General features: G+C 46.7%; 1 protein-coding gene and 1 pseudogene across 2 annotated transcripts in view; both read left to right on the top strand.

Moving 5' to 3' along the window:
* The first annotated feature begins 1,665 nt into the window (after positions 1 to 1,665).
* Positions 1,666 to 2,075, top strand: LOC308524941 (large ribosomal subunit protein uL23-like; annotated as a pseudogene). Its single transcript has one exon. The product of its transcript is annotated as a large ribosomal subunit protein uL23-like (transcript).
* Positions 2,076 to 6,584: 4,509 nt separating this feature from the next.
* Positions 6,585 to 21,950, top strand: part of NOX5 (NADPH oxidase 5) — a gene marked incomplete at both ends in the record, with an annotated part of 39,192 nt that continues 23,826 nt past the window's right edge. The window contains 7 exons of the mRNA XM_081088106.1: positions 6,585 to 6,634; positions 11,985 to 12,108; positions 13,651 to 13,801; positions 17,561 to 17,771; positions 19,112 to 19,346; positions 20,607 to 20,760; positions 20,984 to 21,162. Of these exons, the coding sequence (XP_080944232.1) occupies positions 6,585 to 6,634; positions 11,985 to 12,108; positions 13,651 to 13,801; positions 17,561 to 17,771; positions 19,112 to 19,346; positions 20,607 to 20,760; positions 20,984 to 21,162 (1,104 nt within the window). The remainder of the gene's footprint in view (positions 6,635 to 11,984; positions 12,109 to 13,650; positions 13,802 to 17,560; positions 17,772 to 19,111; positions 19,347 to 20,606; positions 20,761 to 20,983; positions 21,163 to 21,950) is intronic.

Raw genomic sequence — 21,950 nt, 5'->3', positions numbered from 1 at the left:
CACTGGTGGGCCGAGCCCCAAAGGAAATGTAGGAGGAGGAAGACGGGCCCCAGCCTTCCGGGGCTTAAGTAGGAGATACAAAAAACCGGTGAAACTTCATGTCCTCTGACATTTTATGTATCAGTCAGAATACTAATGGGACTTGGAATGATGTTAGGTGACCTTAACTGCCCTGTTTTCATGAGTTCATTTCAACCCAGAGGGGCGGGGAATAACAGTATTTCATCTCATTAGAATCAACTGTAGTCACATCAGGGCTCTGCTTATTTTGTTTCTTCTTTTTTTATATATATATATAATCTTTTATTGCTGAAAGTTTTACATATGTCTCCTTTTTCCCCTCATTGACCCCCATCTCCAGCCTGCCTATTTTTCTTCTTCTTCTTTCTTTTTTCTTTCTTCTTTCTTCTTTTTCTTCTCCTCCTCCTCCTCCTCCTCCTACTTCTATTTTTGTTAATCTCACCCAAGAATATTTTTCCCATTGGTTTTAGAGAGAGTAAAAGGGAGTAAGAAAGAGAAAAACAGTGAGAGAGAGAAACATCAATGCGAGAGAGACACATCGTTTGGTTGCCTACTGCACATGCCCGGACCAGGCAGGGGATCAAACCTGCAACCCAGATACATGCCTTTGACTGGGAATTGAACCTTCAGTGCGAGGGTCGACACTCCAGCCAGGGCCTGCTTATTTTTCTTGACCCCAGGGATACCAAACTGTTGGATAGGCCTCCAGGGGGAAAGTTATCCTCAGCAAGTGGCCTGTAAACAGCTCCTTGTGAGCCTCTCTCCTAGACATGAGTTGCATAGTGTGGAGAAGGCCAGCTCATTGGCTTTAAAAATATCTGTCCCTGTTTGCTCGGACACAGAATCTCCACTGAGCAGGCGAGGGACTGGGTCCTGGAGAGAGGAAGTGACTTTCCCAGGCCATGCAGTGAGTTAGGCTGGGCGTAGAGGCCACCCTTCCTGACTAATGCCTGGAGCTGATTGGTCCTCTCTTCCTGCTGATACCCCTTAGAACAGAAGTCGGACCTTGTGAATTGGTGACTGGAGTACAGAGTTTCCTCTGCAGCGGTTCTCAACCTGTGGGTCGCGAACAATGAAAATACATCCTGCATATCAGATATTTACATTACGATTCATAACAGTAGCAAAATTACAGTTATGAACTAACAACGAAAATAATTTTATGGTTGGGGGTCACCACAACATGAGGAACTGTATTAAAAGGTCGCGGCATTAGGAAGGTTGAGAACCACTGGCTTATGGGATGCTAATGTAGCCAGCCCACTTCAGCCTTTTACTACATATTGATTGTGTGACTATTATGGTCTGGGCACTCTTCTAGTCTCTTGAGATTAATTTGCAAACAACACAGACACAAGTGCCTACCTTCATGGTGCTGACATTCTAGTGTGTGTGTGTGTGTGGGGGGGGGGGTAAGGCAGATATAAAGCAATAAACATAATAAAGAAGCATGTGATATAGCATGTGAGAAGATGATATATGTCTGGAAAGAAGAGAGGAGAGCAGGGTAACGAGGATCAGTAGCTTGGGGTAGGAGTCATGTTCTTGTTGATGCTCTTGAAAACCATGAAGCTAAATTAGCTAATTGAGGGAGTTAATCTAGATGGGGGAGGGGGAGGAGAATGAGGCCTTTTTTTCACAAAGATGGCACTGAAAGTGAAGAAGGAAGTTCCTCTCCCTCTCAAAGCCAAAGCCAAAGCAAAGGCTTTGAAGGCAAAGAAGGCAGTGTTGAAAGGCGTCCACAGCCACACAAAAACGAAGATCTGCACGTCACCCACCTTCCAAATATCCTCGGAAGAGTGCTCCCAGGAGAAACAAGCTTGACCACTGACCGAGTCAGCCATGAAGAAGACAGAGAACAACAAACCACTGGTGTTCATGGTGGATGTCAAGGCCAACAAGCACCAGATCGAACAGGCCATGAAGAAGCTCTATGACATTGACGTGGCCAAGGTCAACACCTTCATCAGGCCTGATGGCGAGAAGAAGGCATATTTTGACTGGTTCCTGACTATGATGCTTTGGATGTTGCTAACAAAATTGGGATCATCTAAATTAAGTCCAGCTGGCTAATTCTAAATATAAAAATTTTAGACTAAAAAAAAAAACTAGAGGTCTGAAGACTGAGCCCAACTTTCAAAGGTCAGATAAAAGGACAGCAGGCTGCATCAATGAGGCAGGACACTGAGAAGGAGTCAGTGAGTTAGAAAGGAAACCAGGACAGGGCAGGATTCTGGAAATCAAATACGGAGGATTGAGAAGGAAAGAGTTCTCACCTTTGACCAATGCCGCTGAGGACTGAGAATGACCACTGGAGTTGGCCATGAGGAGGTTATTGGTAATCTTTTTTTTTTTTTTTTTTTTTTTTTTTTGGTTATTGGTAATCTTATTGAGAAGGGTTTCTTAAGGACATAGGGTCTGATTGGAGTAGGTTCCTCCCACACAGAAAGAGAAATGAATAAGTAGAGACTGAGTATAGGTAACTTCTTCAGGGAATTTTACTCTTCAGAAGAAATTGGTCAATAACTGGAGGAAGAATGATTGAGCAGAGAAGGGGGAAATGATGCAGAAAGCAAGGAGATAATTGCTGGTCACGATCTTTGAGTGGGTCAGGGGATGAGGGGGCTCCAGGGCACAGGTGATGGGCAGCCACATGCAGGAGCACAGGCAGGTGACCCATCGTCTCCCCTGCCTTTGTCCACACCTCAGTTGCTTTTCCTGGCTCATTCTGCCATAGTATCTACACCTACAGAAAACAGGGAAAACCCATGAGCTACAGACTTGGGACTTAAAATGAGGCCTAAGAATAAAAGAATAATCTGAGATAGGACTCGAGCAAAATATGTAATGCCATTGACCAAAAAATAAAAGTACTTTATTTTAAAAATCAACCTATTGGGAGCATGGCTATCTAAAAGATGCTCTGTATCATCAGTGTAGAAAATATGCTCCACTTCACCCAAGAAATGAGGAAAAGATGCTTTCATGATTTTTCCTTTGACAATGATGCTTCTAATCAAGAAAGGCAAATAAAATCTGCAGATATCCCTCTTTTTGTGTGTGTGTGTCTAGTTGACAAATAAGAGATAATAAGTATTCATAGTGTTTGGTGAAACAGGCATTCTCTTCAAACAAGGGGGAGGGTGAAAATTGGTTCAAGATTTCTGGGACACAATCTGGCTATATTGAAAGTACAACAGCTCTCTTCCCACTGTCTGTAGCTGGTGTCTTTTTGGAAAGTACTTCCTAGTACAGGGTTGATCTCCTGGGCCTCCAAATATGCAAGACCACAGAGTCCAAACAGTACCAGCCAGCTGAATTCCCTGCAAAAGAGGGAGAGCAACCTGTGAGAGAAACAGCAAAATGGGAGTAATATCGTCAAGAGAACAATCTAGAATGGAATCGAGAGGCCTCTAGGAAGCTGAGCTCACACCCTCCATAGGGAACTGAGATAAATTATAAATGGCTACATCCTGATACAATTCCTGGAACTGGCTCTGCGTCACTGAACTCTCTACTGACAAATAAAATTTTCACCTAGCAATAGTCATAAGCCATCAGTCAGATATAGTACAGAGTAAGTGAGCTTGCCAGCACTAATCGCAGCTCTTTCAAAACAACTTGTATAACTCTCCCTTTGGGAGTCCCCCTTTTTCTGTCTTTATACATTCTGTCTCTCTTTCCTCCTTGGAACACAGCTGGAACAAATCTGTGTCACCCAACTGCAATTCCTAAGACACCTCCCCCCCCCCAAAGCTTTTGTTTGCCTTGAGTTCTTGGTCAAAATTGATTGACAACTCCTTCTCTCTTCAGAGACCTCAGACCAGAGGTCAAGGGCAGGCTGAAGAATAGAACCATGCTTTCCTCTCCCTCCTCTCAGGTGCCACTCCGAACTCTCCACTTACACCGTTCTCTTCACTGGCCCCCTTGCTACAAGCAAAGCAGCTCTTGTGAATGAGTTCATCAGACACAGCCCCACTCTGAATTCTATACTGTGTTATCTTCTGCCTGTAACTACAGAGAAACACTCAATTTTAGCGGTGATTTTATCTGGGTGGGTGGAATTTTAAAAATCTCCTTTTGTGTTTTTAGGTATTTTTCTAATTTTTTATAATTAATGTTTATAATTTTTGTAACCATATAAAAATGTTATTGGGGAGAAACTTCTGTCCTTTCAGTGTGTTTGTTAAAAGATGCTTTTAAAAATAAACTTTCAGCTCGGCCGCCATGGCTCAGTGATTGAGTGCCAACCTATGACCCAGGAGGATACAATTAGATTCCCTGTCAGGGTACATCCCCAGGTTTTGGGCTTGATCCCCAGTGTGGGGTGTGCAGGAGGCAGCCAATCAATGATTCTCATCATTGATGTTTCTATCTTGCCCCCCTCTCCTTTCTCTCTGAAATAAATTAAAAAATAAAAATAAAATAATTTTTCACAATATTTAACATCTTCCTTTTAAAAACTTGCATTTTGTCCAGATACTAGGATATGAAGTAGTTTTTTATCTGTCTGAACTTCGGCAAGCATCTGATCATGTTGCTCCATTGCTTAACATTTAAAAAGAAGATTTTTAAAAAAATATACTTTCATTGATTTCAGAGAGGAAGGAAAAGGTAGAGAGAGATAGAAACATCAATGCTAAGAGAGAATCATTGATCGGCTGCCTCCTACATGCCCCACACTGGGGATCGAGCCCGCAACCCAGGCATGTGCCCTGGTGCAGAATCAAACCCAGGACTCTTCAGTCCTCAGGCTGAGACTCTATCCACTGAGCCAAACCAGCTAGGGCTAAAACACACACACACACACACACACACACACACACACACACACACCATCACCACCACCACCACCATCACCACCAAAAAACAAAACCTTTTAACTGATTTTTTTGAAAGAGGAAAGCAGAGAGAGAGAAAAACATCAATCAGCTACCTCCTGCATGCCCCCTACCTGCCTCCTGCATGCCCCCTACTGGGGATGGAGTCCACAATCTGGGCATGTGCCCCAAGAGGGAAGTGAATCTGCAACCTTTCAGTGCACAGGACGATGCCCAACCAACTGAGCAACACATGACAAGGCCATTGCTTAACATTTTTACTGCTTCACCAGCTCCCAGAGAGAATCCTAGTTCTTTAACTTGCCTCATTCCAGACCCTTCATGATCTGACTGCTGCTTCCCGCTCCAGTTCTGCTTGCAAGCTTGTCCCTTCCCATAGGATTTAGTTATACCTGAACTGCTTCGAGTTCCCTAAACACAGAATGCACTCGCAACTTCACGCCTTTGTCTTCCAGCTGCTCAGAATTTTCTCTCCCTTTTCCACCTGGCGAACTCCTATTCACACTCTAAAACTCATTTCAGATCAGTCACTTCCACTGGAAAGTGCTATTTCTCTCTTTTTGGCACACTTCTGTATCCGCCTCTGTCGTGTTGGATTATTTTGCTCATCTCTGTGTACTCAGACAGGACCTGCACATGGTAAGTATTTCGTAAGTATTAGTTGAATGGCGGCTGGTTTATTCATTCCACACATGCACTTGGAGTGCCCACTATGTGCTGAGCACAGTGCTCGTTTCCTGGGATTCTACATTAACAAGGCACAGACCTTGCTCCTAGTCCAGTGGGGTAGCCAGAGAGGAGCACATAGTATTACAATGACAATGATATACTGGCAACTCTTTCACCTTTTCTCATTCTTCCTTTTCTCCCTTAATTGGCCATAACTTGAAAGCATAATTCATATTTACCGCTTGGCTCAATTGTTTTTCAAAAGAATTTTCCATTTACTACACTTCATTTCTGAAAGTGTTTAATAGAATTTTTTTTCTATTTCTGTCTTTACTCTAGTATGAGGAAGAATATTTGAACAGTCAAAGTAGCCTTTCCCCCGCCCCTCTCCTCCCCGCTCCATCCCCACACAAACACATTGTTGCTTCTCAAGCCAGGGAGCACTCTATGACTGGAGGCATGCATGTCAGGACCAGTGACCACAGGTGTGCTTGGGGAAGGCTGGAAGAGAGATGGAAGTGAAAAAGGGATTGGTTGAAGTCTATGACCTTGAAGGGCTTTCCAATCCTGATTCTAAGACAAGGCAAACTTAAGCTCAGATCATGAGTCCGAATTCCTAACATGCTGTCATCACAGTGCAAACCCTTGTGGGAGAAAAACAAGATGCTCTTCATTTCCTCCTGGCACCGAGTAGGGCCTGCCTTGAGTTGTGGGTGATTTTTTCCATGGTATGTTTCTAGTTCTCACATCTGTACACTCTCCTTGAGGGAGGGAAAGTGGAAGATATTGGACCGGGAGAAAGATAGCCAAAATTCTTCCCAGTGAATGTCTTGCCCCACCTCTGCACCGGCCTTCACTGTTGGAATTTCTCTGGACCAAGCCAGCCACTCGCCATCACATGAATGACAGAGGAGCTATGGGTGTGGCCAACTATTTAGGAAGTCAGGAAAAGGAGGAGTTGGGGGAGAGGTGAGTCGTGGGATCCAACACCCAGGCTGCTGTATGGACAGCAGCTTCTCTGGGACTTGTGTTCTCTAGAAGACAGGAGAAAGGATGAGCATGCCAGGAGACCCAGCCCAGCCAGACCCTGAAGGCTGCAGAAGGTGAGTGGCTCTTTGTCAAGCTTTCCATGTCAGGGACAAGGGAAAGCAAGGGTTCTTGGCCTTTTGGGGCATCTACAAAGAGTGACTGTGTCCGCCTGGGACAGACGTCAGGAAACCCGAGCTCGGCTCTTGCCAGGTTACTACCAAACTGTGCGATCTTGGGTAAGTCACCAGTCTTTTCTGGGCCTGTTTTTTTTCATCTGTAAAATAAGGAATTGGCCAATGCAGACTAATAACAAGAGCTAGCCTTTATATAGTGCTTGCCAGTTGAACTTTCCTGAATAGCATCTCATTTGGTCCTCAGGGCAGTCCTTAGTTGGAGGGATGCTTGTCACATTTTATAAATGGGGAATCTAGAGTGCAGTGGGTGAGCAACTCAGTTGGTGTGAAGCCAGGCTGGACCTGTAATCGTGGTCTCCTGGGGACAGTTCTGGCCTCTGTGAACATGTTATTCCCTGGAGGTCTGGACTCTGAAGAGCACTAGCTCTTGTCAGGACTTTGTCTCCGTCGGTGCTGCCCTCCCCGCCCCCCATACCCTCATCCACTACCTGTCACCAGCTGCTTCAGTCTCTTCTCCGTCCCTTTCCCAGAGTTACCTTTCTCATTCTGCAGGCTGACACTAACATTTCTGAGAAGAGGGAGGTGAACCCCAGATACGCCACCTCCACCCTCCTGAGTTAATTAGCACTTTTACGCAGTGAATTTTCCAGGGTTCTCTCTGCTTTCTGGAATGTCTTCCTGTGAGGTCTTGCGAGGTCAAGAAAGAGTGAGAACTGATGAACCCTCCGGGCAGCGGTTCGTTTCTGCAGATGTGACCCAGTACCGTGGGTCTAGGGTGTTGGTTAAATGTGGAGATTCTTGGGTCCCACCCCAAAGTTGCATTTTAGCACACTTTCCCTGTTTCTGACAAGCACACATCAGGCAGTTTGGGAACAACTATTCTTTGTTATTGTTTTCTTTTCTTTTTTTACTTTTTTTTTGGGGGGGGGCAGGGGTGGTGGGACCACTATTCTCTAGCAGACCACTGCTCTGCTGCAGAGGCTGTGGAGAGATTTCCTAATAGTCACTCAGTATCCATATTTTACTGGAGTAAGCCTTTCCTGATGACGGTGGATTATTATTTTTAAATTAGAGTTCAGGATTTAGGTTGGTTATATTTTAGTTTGAGTTTTGCATCTCTATAAGTTAAATTTGTCTAGAATTTCTTTTGTACACTAGCTTTGCAAAATAAGTTGGAAATCTTACTATTATTTTCTACTAGAGACCCAGTGCACGAATTCGTGCACGGGTGGGGTCCCTCTGGGTGGCCTGCAGGGATCAGGCCAAAACCCTCATTCCAATGCCACCTGCAGCTCCTACCTGCTGTTCCCACTCATCCCAGCCCCATTGTGCCTGCCGTGGGCTTGCACCCAATCAGTCCCATGAGCCCTGTGCCTGGCACCCTCCCAAGGGGAGTGGCCTGTGGAATTGGGCCGGGGAGAAACCACAGGAGGGCTCCAGGGCATGTCTGGCCCATCTCACTCAGTCCCGATCAGCCAGACCCCAGATGCTCCTACCAGTCAGAGCATCTGCTCCCTGGTAGTCAGTGCACTTCATAGCGACTAGTCGATCAGTTGACTGCCTGCCCCTGGTGGTCAGTGCACGTCATAGTGAGCTGTTGAGCAGCCTTAGCATATCATTAGCAATTACGCTTTGATTGGTTGTTCAATTTTTCTGCCATTTGGTCTATTTGCCTTTTATTATATAGGACTAGAGGCCCAGTGCATGAAATTCATGCACTGGAGTGGGGGGTCCCTCAGTCTGGTCTGCCTCCTCTCACAGTCTGAGAGCCCTCAGGGGTGGGAGGCAACCCGGCAATCAGGGGAAGGCGATGCCCCCATCAGACCTCTGCTGCTGCCACTGCCAGCAGCACAAGCCTCGGGCGGCCCTAGGTGGCTGGGCAGCTGACAGCCGAGGCTTGCCTGTGCCTTGGGCCAGCTCTGAGCGACTGGGCAGCCACCATCTGAGGCTTGCCTGCGCCTCAGGCTGGCCCTGGGCAGCTGGGGGACTGAAGGGACTGGGGGACTCCGGAGGCAGGTGCGCGGCAAAGCCAGGACCGTCTAGGGGCAGGCCTTGCCTTGCCGCATGCCTGCCACCCTGGCAGGGCTGAGGGGACTGGGCGTCACCATCTTGTGGCTGTGGGCGCTGCCATCTTTGAAGGCGTGGCAGTCAATTAGCATATTCCCTCCTTATTGGCTGTGGGCACCCCCATCTTTTGCAACGGCGTGAGGGTCAATTAGCATATTCTCTCTTTATTTCTTTATTAGATAGGATAGTCTGAGATAGTTTGATATTGGACTTATTCTTTGAAGATTAGATTGAACTCAGTTATAAAAACAAGGTAGGTCTAACATTATTTTAAGTGATTGGCATTTAACTGCCTTTCTAATTTCTTAAATGATTATTGGTAAGTTCAGGTTGTTACTTCTTGAGATTAATTCATTTCTCTAAATTCACCAACATTTGCACTTGACACTCTTATATTTCTGTAGCCCTACTTTTTCTTGAGTTCTATTGTCTTTGTTAATGATAATGTTTTTGTTTTGTTTGTTTCACTTTCTTTCTTTAATCATGATTTTCTATTTAGTCTTTTCAAAGAACCAATTTGTAGTTTATTATTAATTTTTCTTATTTTTTGAGATAGGCCTTAGTTCTATGATCTTCTCTCTCAGGACTGCGTTTACTGTGTCTAATAGATTTTGGGTTGTTGTGTGTTCATTTTCATTTGTTTCCAGGCAGTTTTTTATTTATTTCTTATTCTCATTGGTAACCCATTCATTGTTTAGTAACATGCTATTTAGCCTCCATGTGTTTGAATGTTTTTCAGTGTTTTTACCTGTAGTTGATTTCTAAATTATTCCATTGTGATCTGAGAAGATGCTTGATATGATTTCAATCTTCTTGAACTTGTAGAGACTGACTTTGTGTCCCAACATGTGGTCTATCTTTGTGAATGACCCATGTGCACTTGAGAAGAATGTATATTCTGCTGCTTTGGGGTGAAATGTTCTATAACTGTCAATTAAATCCATCTGCTCCAGGGAGTCATTTAGAGTCTCTGTTTCCTTGTTAAGTTTTTGTCTGGAAGATCTATCCAGTGAAGTCACTGGGGTGTTAAAGTCCCCTACTATGACTGTATTGCTGTCAATCTCTCCCTTAAAGTCATCTAGAAGTTTTTATATATATTTAGGTGCTCCTGTATTGTGCATATATGTTTACCAGGGTTTACCTTTATTGGATCGATCCCTTTAGTATTATGTAGTGACCTTTGTTGTTTCTTGTAATGGCCTTCATTTTGAAGTCTATTTTGTCAACTATGAGTATTGCTACCCCAGCTGTTTTTCATTTCCATTTGCATGGAAAAATTTTTCCATCCCTTTACTCTCATCCTGTGTGAGTCTTTTGTTCTGAGGTGGGTCTTATACACAGCATATAATTGACTCATTGTTTTGTATCCACTTAGCTACCCTATTTTTTTTATTGGAGTGTTTAATCCATTTACATTTAAGGTTATTATTAACTAGAGGCCTGATGCATGAAATTCATACAAGAGTAGGCCTTCCTTCCCCTGGCTGCCGGCACCAGCTTCCCCCTGGCACCTGAGACCCCAGCTTCCCTTGTAATCCTGACTTTGTCCAGAATGTCGCCTGGAAAGACGTCTGGAAGGATGTCTGGTCTAATTAGCATATCACACTTTTATTATTATAGATAGGTGCTTATTTATTGTCATTTTAATTCTTTTTTAAAAAAAATATTTTTATTTATTTCAGAGAAGAAGGGAGAGAGACAAACATCAATGATGAGAGCGAATCATCTATTGGTGCCTCCTGTATGACCGCTACTGGGGATCAAGCCTGCAATCCAGGCATGTGCCTTGATCAGGATTGAACTGTGACCTCCTGGTTCATAGGTCAATGCTCAACCACTGAGCCACACCAGCTGGGCCCATTTTAATTCTTTATGCCTATGTTTCTCTCTATATATATATTTCTTCTCATTACAGCAGTTCCTTTATTTTTTGTGTGCATGTTTCTCTGTTTTTTAATAATTGTTTTATTGCTTAAAGTGTTACAAAGAGTATTACATATGTCTCCTTTTTTTTTCCCACCCCTGACAATCCCCTGGCCTCCCCTACCCCCCAGTGTTCATTAGATTCCACATGAATGAGACCATGTGATACTTATCTTGCTCTGACTGGCTTATTTCACTTAGCATAATACTCCCCAGGTTCTTTCATGCTATCTCAAAGAGTAAGAGATCCTTTTTTACCTCTGTTCAGATCACTGCATAGCTAGCCCACCTCTGAGGGTTTTAAACAGGTGATACCCTTGGGTTATTGTAGAATAAGTCTTGGACCTAGAGAGTCAAAACCTGAGGTCTGAGTCTTGGTGTGGCCTGTATTAAAAGTGTTCAAGCAGAGGGTGGAGGCTCTGGCCTTGGATTTGAACTCTGTAAATACCTTTTGTTGAATTACTCAACTGCTCTGAGGTTATTTCCTCCTTATAAAACGGCATAGTCCAACAGATTGTCATGTTATATTGTAAATCAGAAGATGCCTTAATCAATAAGCCAAATTTATTTGGACTCTTTTTCATTTCGCTAGTGCTAGCAGACCCAGAGGAAATATTGCTTCTCAAATTCTGGGGCCCAATATGGTGGAAGTCTTTCCTATTTATATGTTTTCCCATTCTTTGTTTTCCAAATTTGGAATGAGACTTCCGGACCTTCTGAGAAAGAAGAGGTCCCGCGTGCTGGGAAAGGGCCGTGAGACCACATCTCAAGGCCTGGCCTGGCGCCAGCACTGACAACTCTGCCTGGGGCATAGTTTATGGCCTCTCTGGAATGGGAGTAGTCTTATTTTTCCCTATTATTTAAGCAAGCAAACATTTACAGAAGCCAGAATAGCAGGGTTAAAATTTTAAACCGCAGTTTTTACCCAAGATGGAGGTTACTCTGCTTCAGTCACAGAGACCAAAGTAAGTAGTGGGTGGGAAGTATTTGGAAGACAGTATAGAGCTGAAAGTCATTGTTATCCTCTTAACAGCACTCTGGGAGCATGCCATTCTCCAACCTTATTCCTATAGTTTAGGGTTCATTTCACTGGGGCCCTATCATTCCAGAACCTGAAAGGACACAAGCCTGGGCCAAACGATGCTAGATGGAAGGAACAGACAGGGTCTTAAAGACATAAAGAAACACCTGTGTGGAGGATCCTCTTCCATGGCCCTAGTTGGAGGAAGGCAGAGGCCCTGGGACCACTGTAAGCCCGCGACCATCCCAAACTCACAAACCTGTCTCCTCTGTCTCTCAGTACCATGAGTGCCAAGGAGGATGCTAAGTGGCTTCAGTGGGTGACACACCAGTTTGAGACCATTGCCGGAGAAGACCGGGAGATCAACCTGCAAGAATTCAAAACAGCCCTGAATGTGAAAGAGGCAAGTGTCCACTCCAGAAGTGGGGACTGTGTTTACAGAGGAAGACAATCTGGTTCCCAGGACACAGTGCCTCACAAGGAGGGAAAGGTCCCCTCTGGGTTCTCTGGGCTTGAGGCTTCACTTCTGAGCTGGGTGTGGGGGAAAGTTGATGTTATGATGTAAGCCTCCTTCTAAGAAATGAGCTTCTCCCGTTGCCACATCATTCTCAGTCTTCCTTCGATTTTGGGGGTCCTCTGCCCATCCCCATAACAACCTGCATACCTGACAAACAGTGGTGACACTAGCAGAGAAAACAGCAGGACTGAGCCTGCAAATGCCAACTTCTCCTCAATTGTCCTCTGGGCTGGCATTCAGATGATGGCCTATGTCCTTGATAAGGGGGAGCCAATGAGCATTTGAATGCCCCTTTTTGGATCAGAAGGTTCCTCACTTGCTGGTACCTGGGATACTGCAGAGAACTCTAAATGCTCTGCCTCCTTCCATTGTAATTATGGGGAAGAATAAAAAGATCTTCTGCCTAACAATACATTACCATGATAACAGGAGGCTGTAAAATGTACTAAGATAAAGGCCATTCAGGAAGGTAGAGAGTGATAAGGCATTACTCAATGGATCCAGGGGGGAAAGAGTACCAATAAAGCCAAGGCAGGCTTGACTGTTCATAGCTGACTTCATGCTTCATGTGAACTCATAGTTTCTTTAGGTCAGAAACAGGAGCCCTGCAGGCTTCTCTCCCTGCCTTGAGGGAAGCATCCAGAGCACAGCATACTGGTAGCTGGGACACTGATCTAGCCCAGGTCTTCTTAATACCTGTCTTTCCCAGTGTCTAACACCAGGCCTGGCAAGCAGGGGCTATGCAGGACATGATTGTTGGATGGATGGATGGATGGATGGGTGGGTGGGTAGATGGATGGATGAATGGATGGATGGGTGGATGGATGGGTGGGTGGATGGATGGATGGATGGATGGATGGATGGATGGATGGAGTGAATTGGCACTTAAGAACAATCCTTAAGTGTAGGCCATAGGCAGCCAAAACAAGCAAAGGAAAAGGCAGGTGACATCTACTCTATAAGTTCTTCCTGGGTTCACTTATCCCTGGTGGTGACCCCAAAGGGGATGGAGAGGACCCAGGGGAGCCTGTAGGAGGACCCTAATTTGACCCTTTCCCTTTGTGAAGTAAGAGGACACCAGAGGTCTGGACTGCAAGGCTGATGGGGGTGATGGCAGAGAGCCTACACAAATGACCAGTCCCAGAGGCTAGAAGGGGGCCTGAGCCCCATACACAAGGTCATCCTTGCTGTAGGGCTCCAAACAGTTCGTCCACTAGAGACCAACCTTGCTCTCAGCAGGCAGGATGGGCCATGGACACTGCACCCTGGTGTGGCCTCACGGGCAGATATAAACCGGATCCTGACTGAATCCCATCACCCCAAGGTGTACACACACACACACACACACACAGTGAATGAATTCAAAGCCCAGGCCCTGCAGCCACACTTGCCACACTTGTGTCTGTCTCTGCCCTTCTATGGCCACAGTCCTTCTTTGCTGAGCGGTTCTTTGCCCTGTTTGACTCGGATGGAAGTGGCACCATCACCCTGCAGGAGCTGCAGGAGGCACTGACCCTGCTCATCCACGGCAACCCCATGGACAAACTCAAATTCCTCTTCCAGGTGTATGACATCGATGGTAAGGGCTCTTTGCAGGGGTCAGGGGGACTCCATGGGAGGGAGGCGGGGGGGGGGGGGGGGGGCGGGAATCAGCCCATCTCAGTGCTGTGCCCAACACAGGGCTGTTTTCTCCAGGTGAGGCTGATGGTTCTCCCTCTGTGGGTCCCCCTCCCCTATCGTTCTGTCTGGTCCCTGCCTCCTTTTTGTGGGTGGAGAGAAGGGGAGACTGGCCCAGGAGACAAATGCCCTTGATTCAACTCACCTGAGACCAGAGTTGTCCTTTGTCTTTTTCTCTGATTGGAAAAAAAAAATCTTTGTTACTTTTTTCTTGTAACAATAATAACACAAGCCTGCTATAGTACAAAATAGTTTAAAGAAAAAAGCAAAAATTACCCAGAACATTTTTCTATACTGTCTTCTAACTGATCACACACACACACACGCGCACACACACACACACACATTTTTAACTAGATAGGATTATACTATACATGCTACCTTTTATCACTATTTAACAATATGAACATTTGGTTCATGTGAGACTATATTGTTTTAAAACATCATTTTTCATTGTAGTAAATATGCATAACATTAAATTTATCACTTTAACCATTTTAAGTGTACAATTCAGCAGCATTAAGTATATTCACGTTGTTGGGCAATCATCGCCACCATCCATCTCCAGAACTTTTAATTTTTCCCAACTGAAACCCTGGACCCATTAAACACTAACTCCCATCCTCTCCCCCCACCTGCCCTCATCCTTGGCAACCACCATTCTACTTTCTGTCTTTAAAAATTTGACTATTCTAGGTATCTCATATAAGTGGAATCACATAATATTTGCCCTTTTGTGATTGGCTTACTTCATTTAGTATCATGACTTCAAGGTTTATCCATGTACTAGGTGACAAGATTTCATTTTTTTAAAAAAACTAAACAATATTCTATTGTCTGTATATATCACACTTTGTTTATTCATTCATCCATCAATGGTTTCTTGAGTTGTTTTTACCTCTCAAATATTGTGAACAATGCTGCAATGAACATGAGTGTACAAATATCTCTTTGACATTCCAATTTCAATTCTTTTGGCATATACCCAGAGATGGAATTGCTGGATCATAAGGAAATCCTATTTTTAATTTTTTGAGGAACCATACTCTTATCCATAGCAGTTGCACCATTTTACATACCCACTAGCACAAGGATTCCAATTTCTTCACAGCCTTGCCAGCATTTTTTATTTTCATTTATAATAGCCATCCTGGTGAGTGTGAAGTGGTAACTCAATGTAGTGATAGCATCATTTTAAGTGGCTGTGTCATATGCCACTGTACATATGTGGTCCTATGTTCCATATAGCATAGCCCAGTACATAGTTAAGATCTCTGACTCTGAGGCCAGATTACTTAGGTTCAAATCTCAGCTCCACCAATAATTTGACCTTGAGCAAGTTACTTTACTTCTCTATGCCTCAATTTCTTCACCTATCACATGAGAATAATGATAATAATAATAATACATTTCATGAAGTTGATCTGAGGATTAAATTAGTTAACTTAGCTAACAGTACCTAGCATAGGATACACTCTGTTATTTATTATTATTTATTCAAACCCTATTATTGAAATTGTCTTCCCCCCTTCTTTTTGTGGGCGGCATTATAAATGAACATCCTGGTTTTTACATATTTGGTGACTTTGTAACCTAAAGGGCTTCTGAAGGCCTGGAATCATCAGGGCAAAGGAAACTGGAATGGGAAAGAAGCATCCAGTGAGACTGGAATGGTGGGTGAGGTCATACTGTGCAGGCCCTGGGGGCCGTGTTTTGGGGTCTCAGTAGAATGAGTAATGGGAAACCATCAAACAGTGCTGAGCAGGGCAGTCACAGGGCTAGATTTCCAGCCTGTAAAGCTCAACCTACCTACAAATCTGCTGCTGGGCAAGGTTCTCTGGCCTGTGGGGTTTCTCTAGCTCCCATGCCCACCTGACTCAATCTAGCCAGACCTCATTCCTGGAACCCACTCCGAAGTTGACTGGCCTGCCCACTCCATGGGCGGTTGACCACGCTGCTTCCTGGGCATCTTCCTCAGACCCCACTCCAGTCATCACAGGGCCCTCTTTACTGACTGCTTTCTGACCACCAAGCTGTGCTCATACCTGGGGATTTTCCAAAGACTTGAGGATGGAGAGGTTGGCTTGTAACAGGAAGAACACAGGCCTATATCATACTCAAGGTCTCTTGCAGAGAGAGGTGGGGAGGAAGACCCGAGGGCAGAGCAGGTGTAAGGAGGCTTGTAGTTTTACAGAAAGAGCTAGAGGGCATTCTCTTCCAGTGGCCCAAGTTTTCACTGAGAGCCAGGGAGGGATTGATTGGATGGGCACGGAGGTGAGAAGTGGTCTTTGCAGACAGAGGGAGCGTGGTCTTACGAGAGGTGCAGGAGAGTACTGCGGGCAAGGTGCAGGCCTTGTTATGGCTGGGGATCAAACAATTCCTGCCTTCCCGGGTGACTGTCTTCAGCAATGTTCACTTAGCTGCCCTGGTACAGGAAGGAAGAAAACAGGTGGTTGGATTCACCCAGGGATGGGATATTTTTAGGGTCAGTGGAATAGGACAGAGGGATGAGGAAGAAGAGTGTGTGCATGAGAATTGTGAAGGAGGATAGACTCTGGATTTGCAAATGCCCAAGGAGAGAATAGAGCTGGGTGAAGGAGCGGGTGTGAAGGGGCAGGGGAGGGACTGGTGCTCTGGATGTAGTCTGAAACCTGTTGCACAGTGGCTCTTGACTAGGAAAGCTGAGGACAGGAGGTGTGGCTGGAGAGTGATATGTCAGACTCTGCTCTGTAATGTGATTACAGACTTTGGCTTTGGCCCAAATGATGATCACAAAGCCAGTAAGACTTTCCATTTATATGCAACCACCTTCTTTTACTGTGTTAAGTGCTTTATAGTTAATTATCTCTCATCCTTGAAGAGAATTAATTCTGAAAAGGAGGATTTATTATCCCCATTCCCAAGATGAGCAAAATAGCATTCACTACTGTAAAGGTCTTAAACAGCTCACCATCACTCAGATAGTAAGGGACAGAGCTTGTTGCTACATGTGTGTCTGTATCCAAAGCAGGCCAAGAAATCAGCAATCAAGGGTCTTGCTGTTTCTGAAGAATGAAAATACATATGGAAAAAAAATGCTCTAAATACTCATCTCAGTCGATAGTTTTGGCTTCCTTTTCACATCACTTTTAGCCACTCATGTTCACGTAAGTCCACATGCTGTGGCCTCTCAGGACAACATGGTTGAGCAGAGCCTGCTGCAAGTTAGGGTACAACAGGGAACTCCCCCCTCACCACCACCTCATACACAGTTTGCCCGTGGATAATTGAGACTCTGGGCATGTAGCTTCTTATAGATTAAGCAAGTGAGTGTATCTTCTGGACAGTTGGTCTTGGTCATCGAGTGATACTTAACGAGGCGGCTGCAGATTCTTCAGCCAGGCAGGCGCCGAGGCCAAAGCTTCTCCATGCTGGGGGAGGGGTTTGTCTCTGTTGAGCTTGGCAATAGGAAGCCATGGAGGGTTTGTGAGCCGAGGTGACACATGTCCTTTGACTGTCTGGTCTGTACCCCGAAAGGAAATTGGTTGGAGGAAGACTGAGGTAGGCGAGCAGGAAAAGTTCACTACTCTATGCAATGACTGAGCAGGGCAGAGGTGTCTGCAGGTACAGAGTGGGGTCCGGGCGCAGGCCCCCGACTTGGCGTCATCCCCTCCTGGGACAGGCAATGGCTCCATCGATGCCGACGAGCTGCGCACCGTGCTGCAGTCCTGCCTGCTGGAGAGCGCCATCTCGCTGTCGGAGGAGAAGCTGGACCAGCTGACGCTGGCGCTCTTCGAGTCTGCGGACAAGGACTGCAGCGGCGACATCACCTTTGAGGAGCTCCGAGATGAGCTGCAGCACTTCCCCGGCGTCATGGAGAACCTGACCATCAGGTACGCACAGCCTTTCTCCGGCGTGGGCACTGAATGTGTCCGGTTTAGACTCCGGGAGCGAAGAGCGGCCTGAACTCACTCACCAGCGATTCCTCAGTCCCGCCTCCGCTGCCTTGGGTCAGCCCCTCCCCGCCCCAGGTCAGCCCCGCCCACCCCAGGTCAGCCCCGCCCCGCCCCACCCCGGGTCAGCCCCGCCCCGCCCCACCCCGGGTCAGCCCCGCCCCAGGTCAGCCCCGCCCACCCCAGGTCAGTCCCGACCCACCCTAATTCAGCCCCGAACCACCTAGGTCAGCCCCGCCCACCCCAGGTCAGTCCCGACCCACCCTAATTCAGCCCCGCCCCATCCCAGGTCAGCCCCCGCCCCGCCCCAGGTCAGCCCCGCCCCATCCCAGGTCAGTCCCGACCCACCTAGGTCAGCCCCGCCCCAGGTCAGCCCCGCCCACCCCAGTTCAGCCCCGACCCAACCTCGCTTAGCCCAGTTCTGCCCACTTTTCCCGCAGGGGACAGCTATAGTCATGCTTCCATTTTCTACTGTGTCTCTTCAGAATCTACTCACACAAGTAAGCACCTACTAAGTGCTGGGCATTATTACAAATATACCAGTGCATTTTATAGCACTGGTATATTTGTAAAAGGAAATTAAAGTTGTAAAAAGATTAAAGTTACAAAAAAAAAAATTAAAGATATTTCACCTGAAGTAACATGCCTAGAACCACACAAGTGATTAGCAAAGGCAGTCAGGTATTCAACTTGGTTGAACAGCTACTATGTACCAGACACTGTTCTGGAAAAAGGCAGTGCCCTGCTGGGCTGCGTCCCAGAGGGAGAGAACGTCATGTATACTAATAAACAAACACAGAAAGTAGAGAAGCAGACATGTAATAAGGGCTGTGAAGAAATAATATACATCTGCTGTAGACCCAAGTTGGTCCCAAGCTCTGAATAAATAGTGCCCGTTTTTAGTTTATTCTTTTTGTGTATTAACTTTTTTGTGGGTTATTTACTACAGCACATCTCAGAGTCTTCCATCCTTTTCAATTGCTGGGTTTTCTTTTTTTCAATTGGGAAGTAAGGAGAGGTAATAAACATAGTCACAGATGTGGCATCAGACGGAGCGAAGCTCCATCCCAGCTCCACCTCGCTGTGTGTCCCGAAGCAGTCGCCTGTGTTTCTTACAGTAAAAGGAAGCTTGCTTGTCGCCAGGCTCCAGAGAGTAGGTGGCCTGCAGCGGAGTGGGGTCTCTAGGTTCAGATCCCGGGGTCCCCATCACAACCCCGGTGGATTCCTCCCTCCCCAGCCTGCACGACTTCGTCCTTCTGAGTGGAGCCCCTCTCTTGCAGTGCTGCCCACTGGCTGAAGCCCCCTGCCACCAAACAGCACCCACCCCGTCCTCGCCCACTGACCTTGGCCTACTGGCACAATCACCGCAGCCAGCTACTCTGCCTGGCCGCCTACGCGGGCCTGCATGTGCTGCTCTTCGCCCTGGCAGCTAGTGCACACCGGGCCCTCGGCATCAGCGTCATGGTGGCCAAGGGCTGCGGCCAGTGCCTCAACTTCGACTGCAGCTTCATCGCGGTAGGAATCCGAGGGTACAATGCAGGGAAGCGGGCAGGGGCACCGATGTAGGCTCCTCATAGACAACCCACACGGTGGACATAGAGTGCCAGGGCAGGATGGCACCTTTGAAATCAGGGTCATTACTCAGTGGTGGAGCCTGAAGCCCAGAGAGGGGCAGGGACTTGTCCATAGTCACACAGCACATAAATAACATAGCTGGCATTTTTGTGCCCTTTACTGGGTACCCATCAGGGTGCTAAGCATTTTCCATTGGATGGGCACAACAAAACTATAGTGGATTTGGAGGAGGTGGGGCTGGCTCCTGGGCAGGGCTCCCACCAGAGAGAACCGTTCAAGAGGCCTTGCTTGCCAGGTTAAGGAGTCGATGTAATGAACCCTCTGGGCCAGGGAATTTGGTCACCAAGCATTTTTGCCTACTCCTACCATTGAAACAAAACAGAAGACCCTTCCAACAGCCCAGTACATGTCTATTTACTTATAATTATATGCATGCCCTATTATCATTAGCCAATCGACTTATACCACAATATAGCTGTAAGGCAAGGTTCGTTTTTAATGGTCAGGGATGTACATCTCTAGTTCAAACACTCTTCTTGATCATATCAGCTTCTTAAGAGTGGCTTGTATTTTTAACCTCATAACTGCCTACAAAGAGTTCATTCCAGGAGTGGGAGACACATGGCTTATTTTCTCAGCTATTGCATTATCAACACTGTTTTCAATCTTCACTTTGTTTGCTGTGAATCTTTTTAAGCTACTTGCCACTTCTGTGAGGCGTGGTTAGTTTACGTTAAAACCGGACAATGTAGTCTGCAAGTCCACATATCTGTGTCCGGTAATTGAATTGAAAGCAAATGAGCAAGTGAGGGAGCCCCGTCAGGTGCCCCCTGGGAAAGCCAGGTCTTTCCCAGGACACCTCAAGAATCACATGTGACATGTGCCCATCTAACATACAGGATAAATAGGGCATCGTGACAATCCAGGTATTAAGTGTTAGTGCTTCTCGTGTGTTTAGATAGAAGCAATACCAGCAGGCATTCTATAACATTTTCTCTTCCCACCCCCATTCCGGAGACCCTACTTTGGAGACCCCAGCTGTAGACGCAGGAGAGCAGCGAAAGCTTGGGGGCGGGGGTGGCGATGGGGCCCTTCAGGAAGCATAGCTAGCTCAGAGGGAGGCAGAGAGACCGCTGCTGGGGAAGGATGGACAGGGCAGAGCGAGAGTCAGGTGGGGATCTCGGCCCCTTTGTCCTGCAGGTGCTGATGCTTAGGCGCTGCCTCACGTGGCTGCGGGCCACGTGGCTGGCTCAGGTCCTGCCCCTGGACCAGAACATACAGTTTCACCAGCTTATGGGCTATGTGGTGGCCGGGCTCTCCCTTGTGCACACTGTGGCCCACGTTGTGAACTTTGGTGAGTGGCCTGGGGCGGGGGGGATGGTGGGACCTGAGCCTTTCACAACCACTCAGTTATCCAGTCCCTGTGTGTCCTGCCTGCCTAATGAGTGGAGAAGTGGTGCCCCCGATAAGCCAGCACTCTGGACAAAAGTCCCTGCCCTCATGGGGATCTGGTGGGGAAAAATGGGGACCACAAAGGAAAGTGGAGTGGGAAGAGCTTTTCTTGTGTTTGTCTCCAGTGCTCCAGGCCCAGTCTGAGTCCAGCCCCTTCCAGTTTTGGGAACTGCTGTTCACCACGAGGCCTGGCATTGGCTGGGTCCATGGCTTGGCCTCCCCGACCGGCGTGGCTCTCCTCTTGCTGCTGCTCCTCATGTTCACCTGCTCCAGCTCCTGCATCCGCAGGAGCGGCCACTTTGAGGTGCCCAGCCCTTGCCCCTTTGCCTCTCCCAGGCTGGGCTCCCATCTCATTTCATGCCGTGCCCCCTCTAACGTACTCCCAGAGCCCATGAAGGTCCCAGGCTAGTATGCATATTATGTGCATGTGATTGGGGTTCTGCCATTGGGCTGTTGTTAATGTCTGCCAAGTGCAAGTGTTTTGCTCTAGGTCAGTGGTTCTCAACCTTGGCTGCACATTAGAGTCACCTGGGAATCTTTTTAAAATCCTGATTTCTGGGCCTCATCCTCCGGAAATTCTGTTTCTTTGTTATGGGGTGGGGCCACAACATTAGTCACAAAGAAACAGAATTTCTGGAGGATGAGGCCCAGAAATCAGGATTTTAAAAAGATTCCCAGGTGATTCTAATGTGCAGCCAAGTTTGAGAACCACTGCTCTAGAAGATTCTGCCTTTTCTCTGGCTCATCCCCTAGTTTGATTAAACTGGGCTCAAGATGGCATAGGGAGGTGAAGGAACACAGGCCCCCAGGGTTCTAATCCCCACCCCTCGATTTACAGGTCACTCAGCTTCCTCATCTGCAAAATAAAGCTATAATCTTCTACTTTTGATGTTATTTTAGTAATTAAACGAGATAATGTATGTGAAGCCAGTAACTACCTACCTGGAACAGAAGTGCTCCAAAAATGTTAGTTTTATCTTTGCTTCCCTCTCTCTAACCTCTTCAAGACACAGGAGGTCACAGAGGATTTAGTTTGGAGACGCTGGCTGTCCCTGGACTGACCTGATCACATCAGAAATAGACGCATACAGA

Source organism: Myotis nattereri, assembly GCF_964212035.1.
Source record: "Myotis nattereri genome assembly, chromosome: 1".
Taxonomy (NCBI): Eukaryota; Metazoa; Chordata; class Mammalia; order Chiroptera; family Vespertilionidae; genus Myotis; species Myotis nattereri.
Note: the sequence above shows the minus strand (reverse complement) of the source record. Positions and strands in the feature narration are given on the sequence as shown.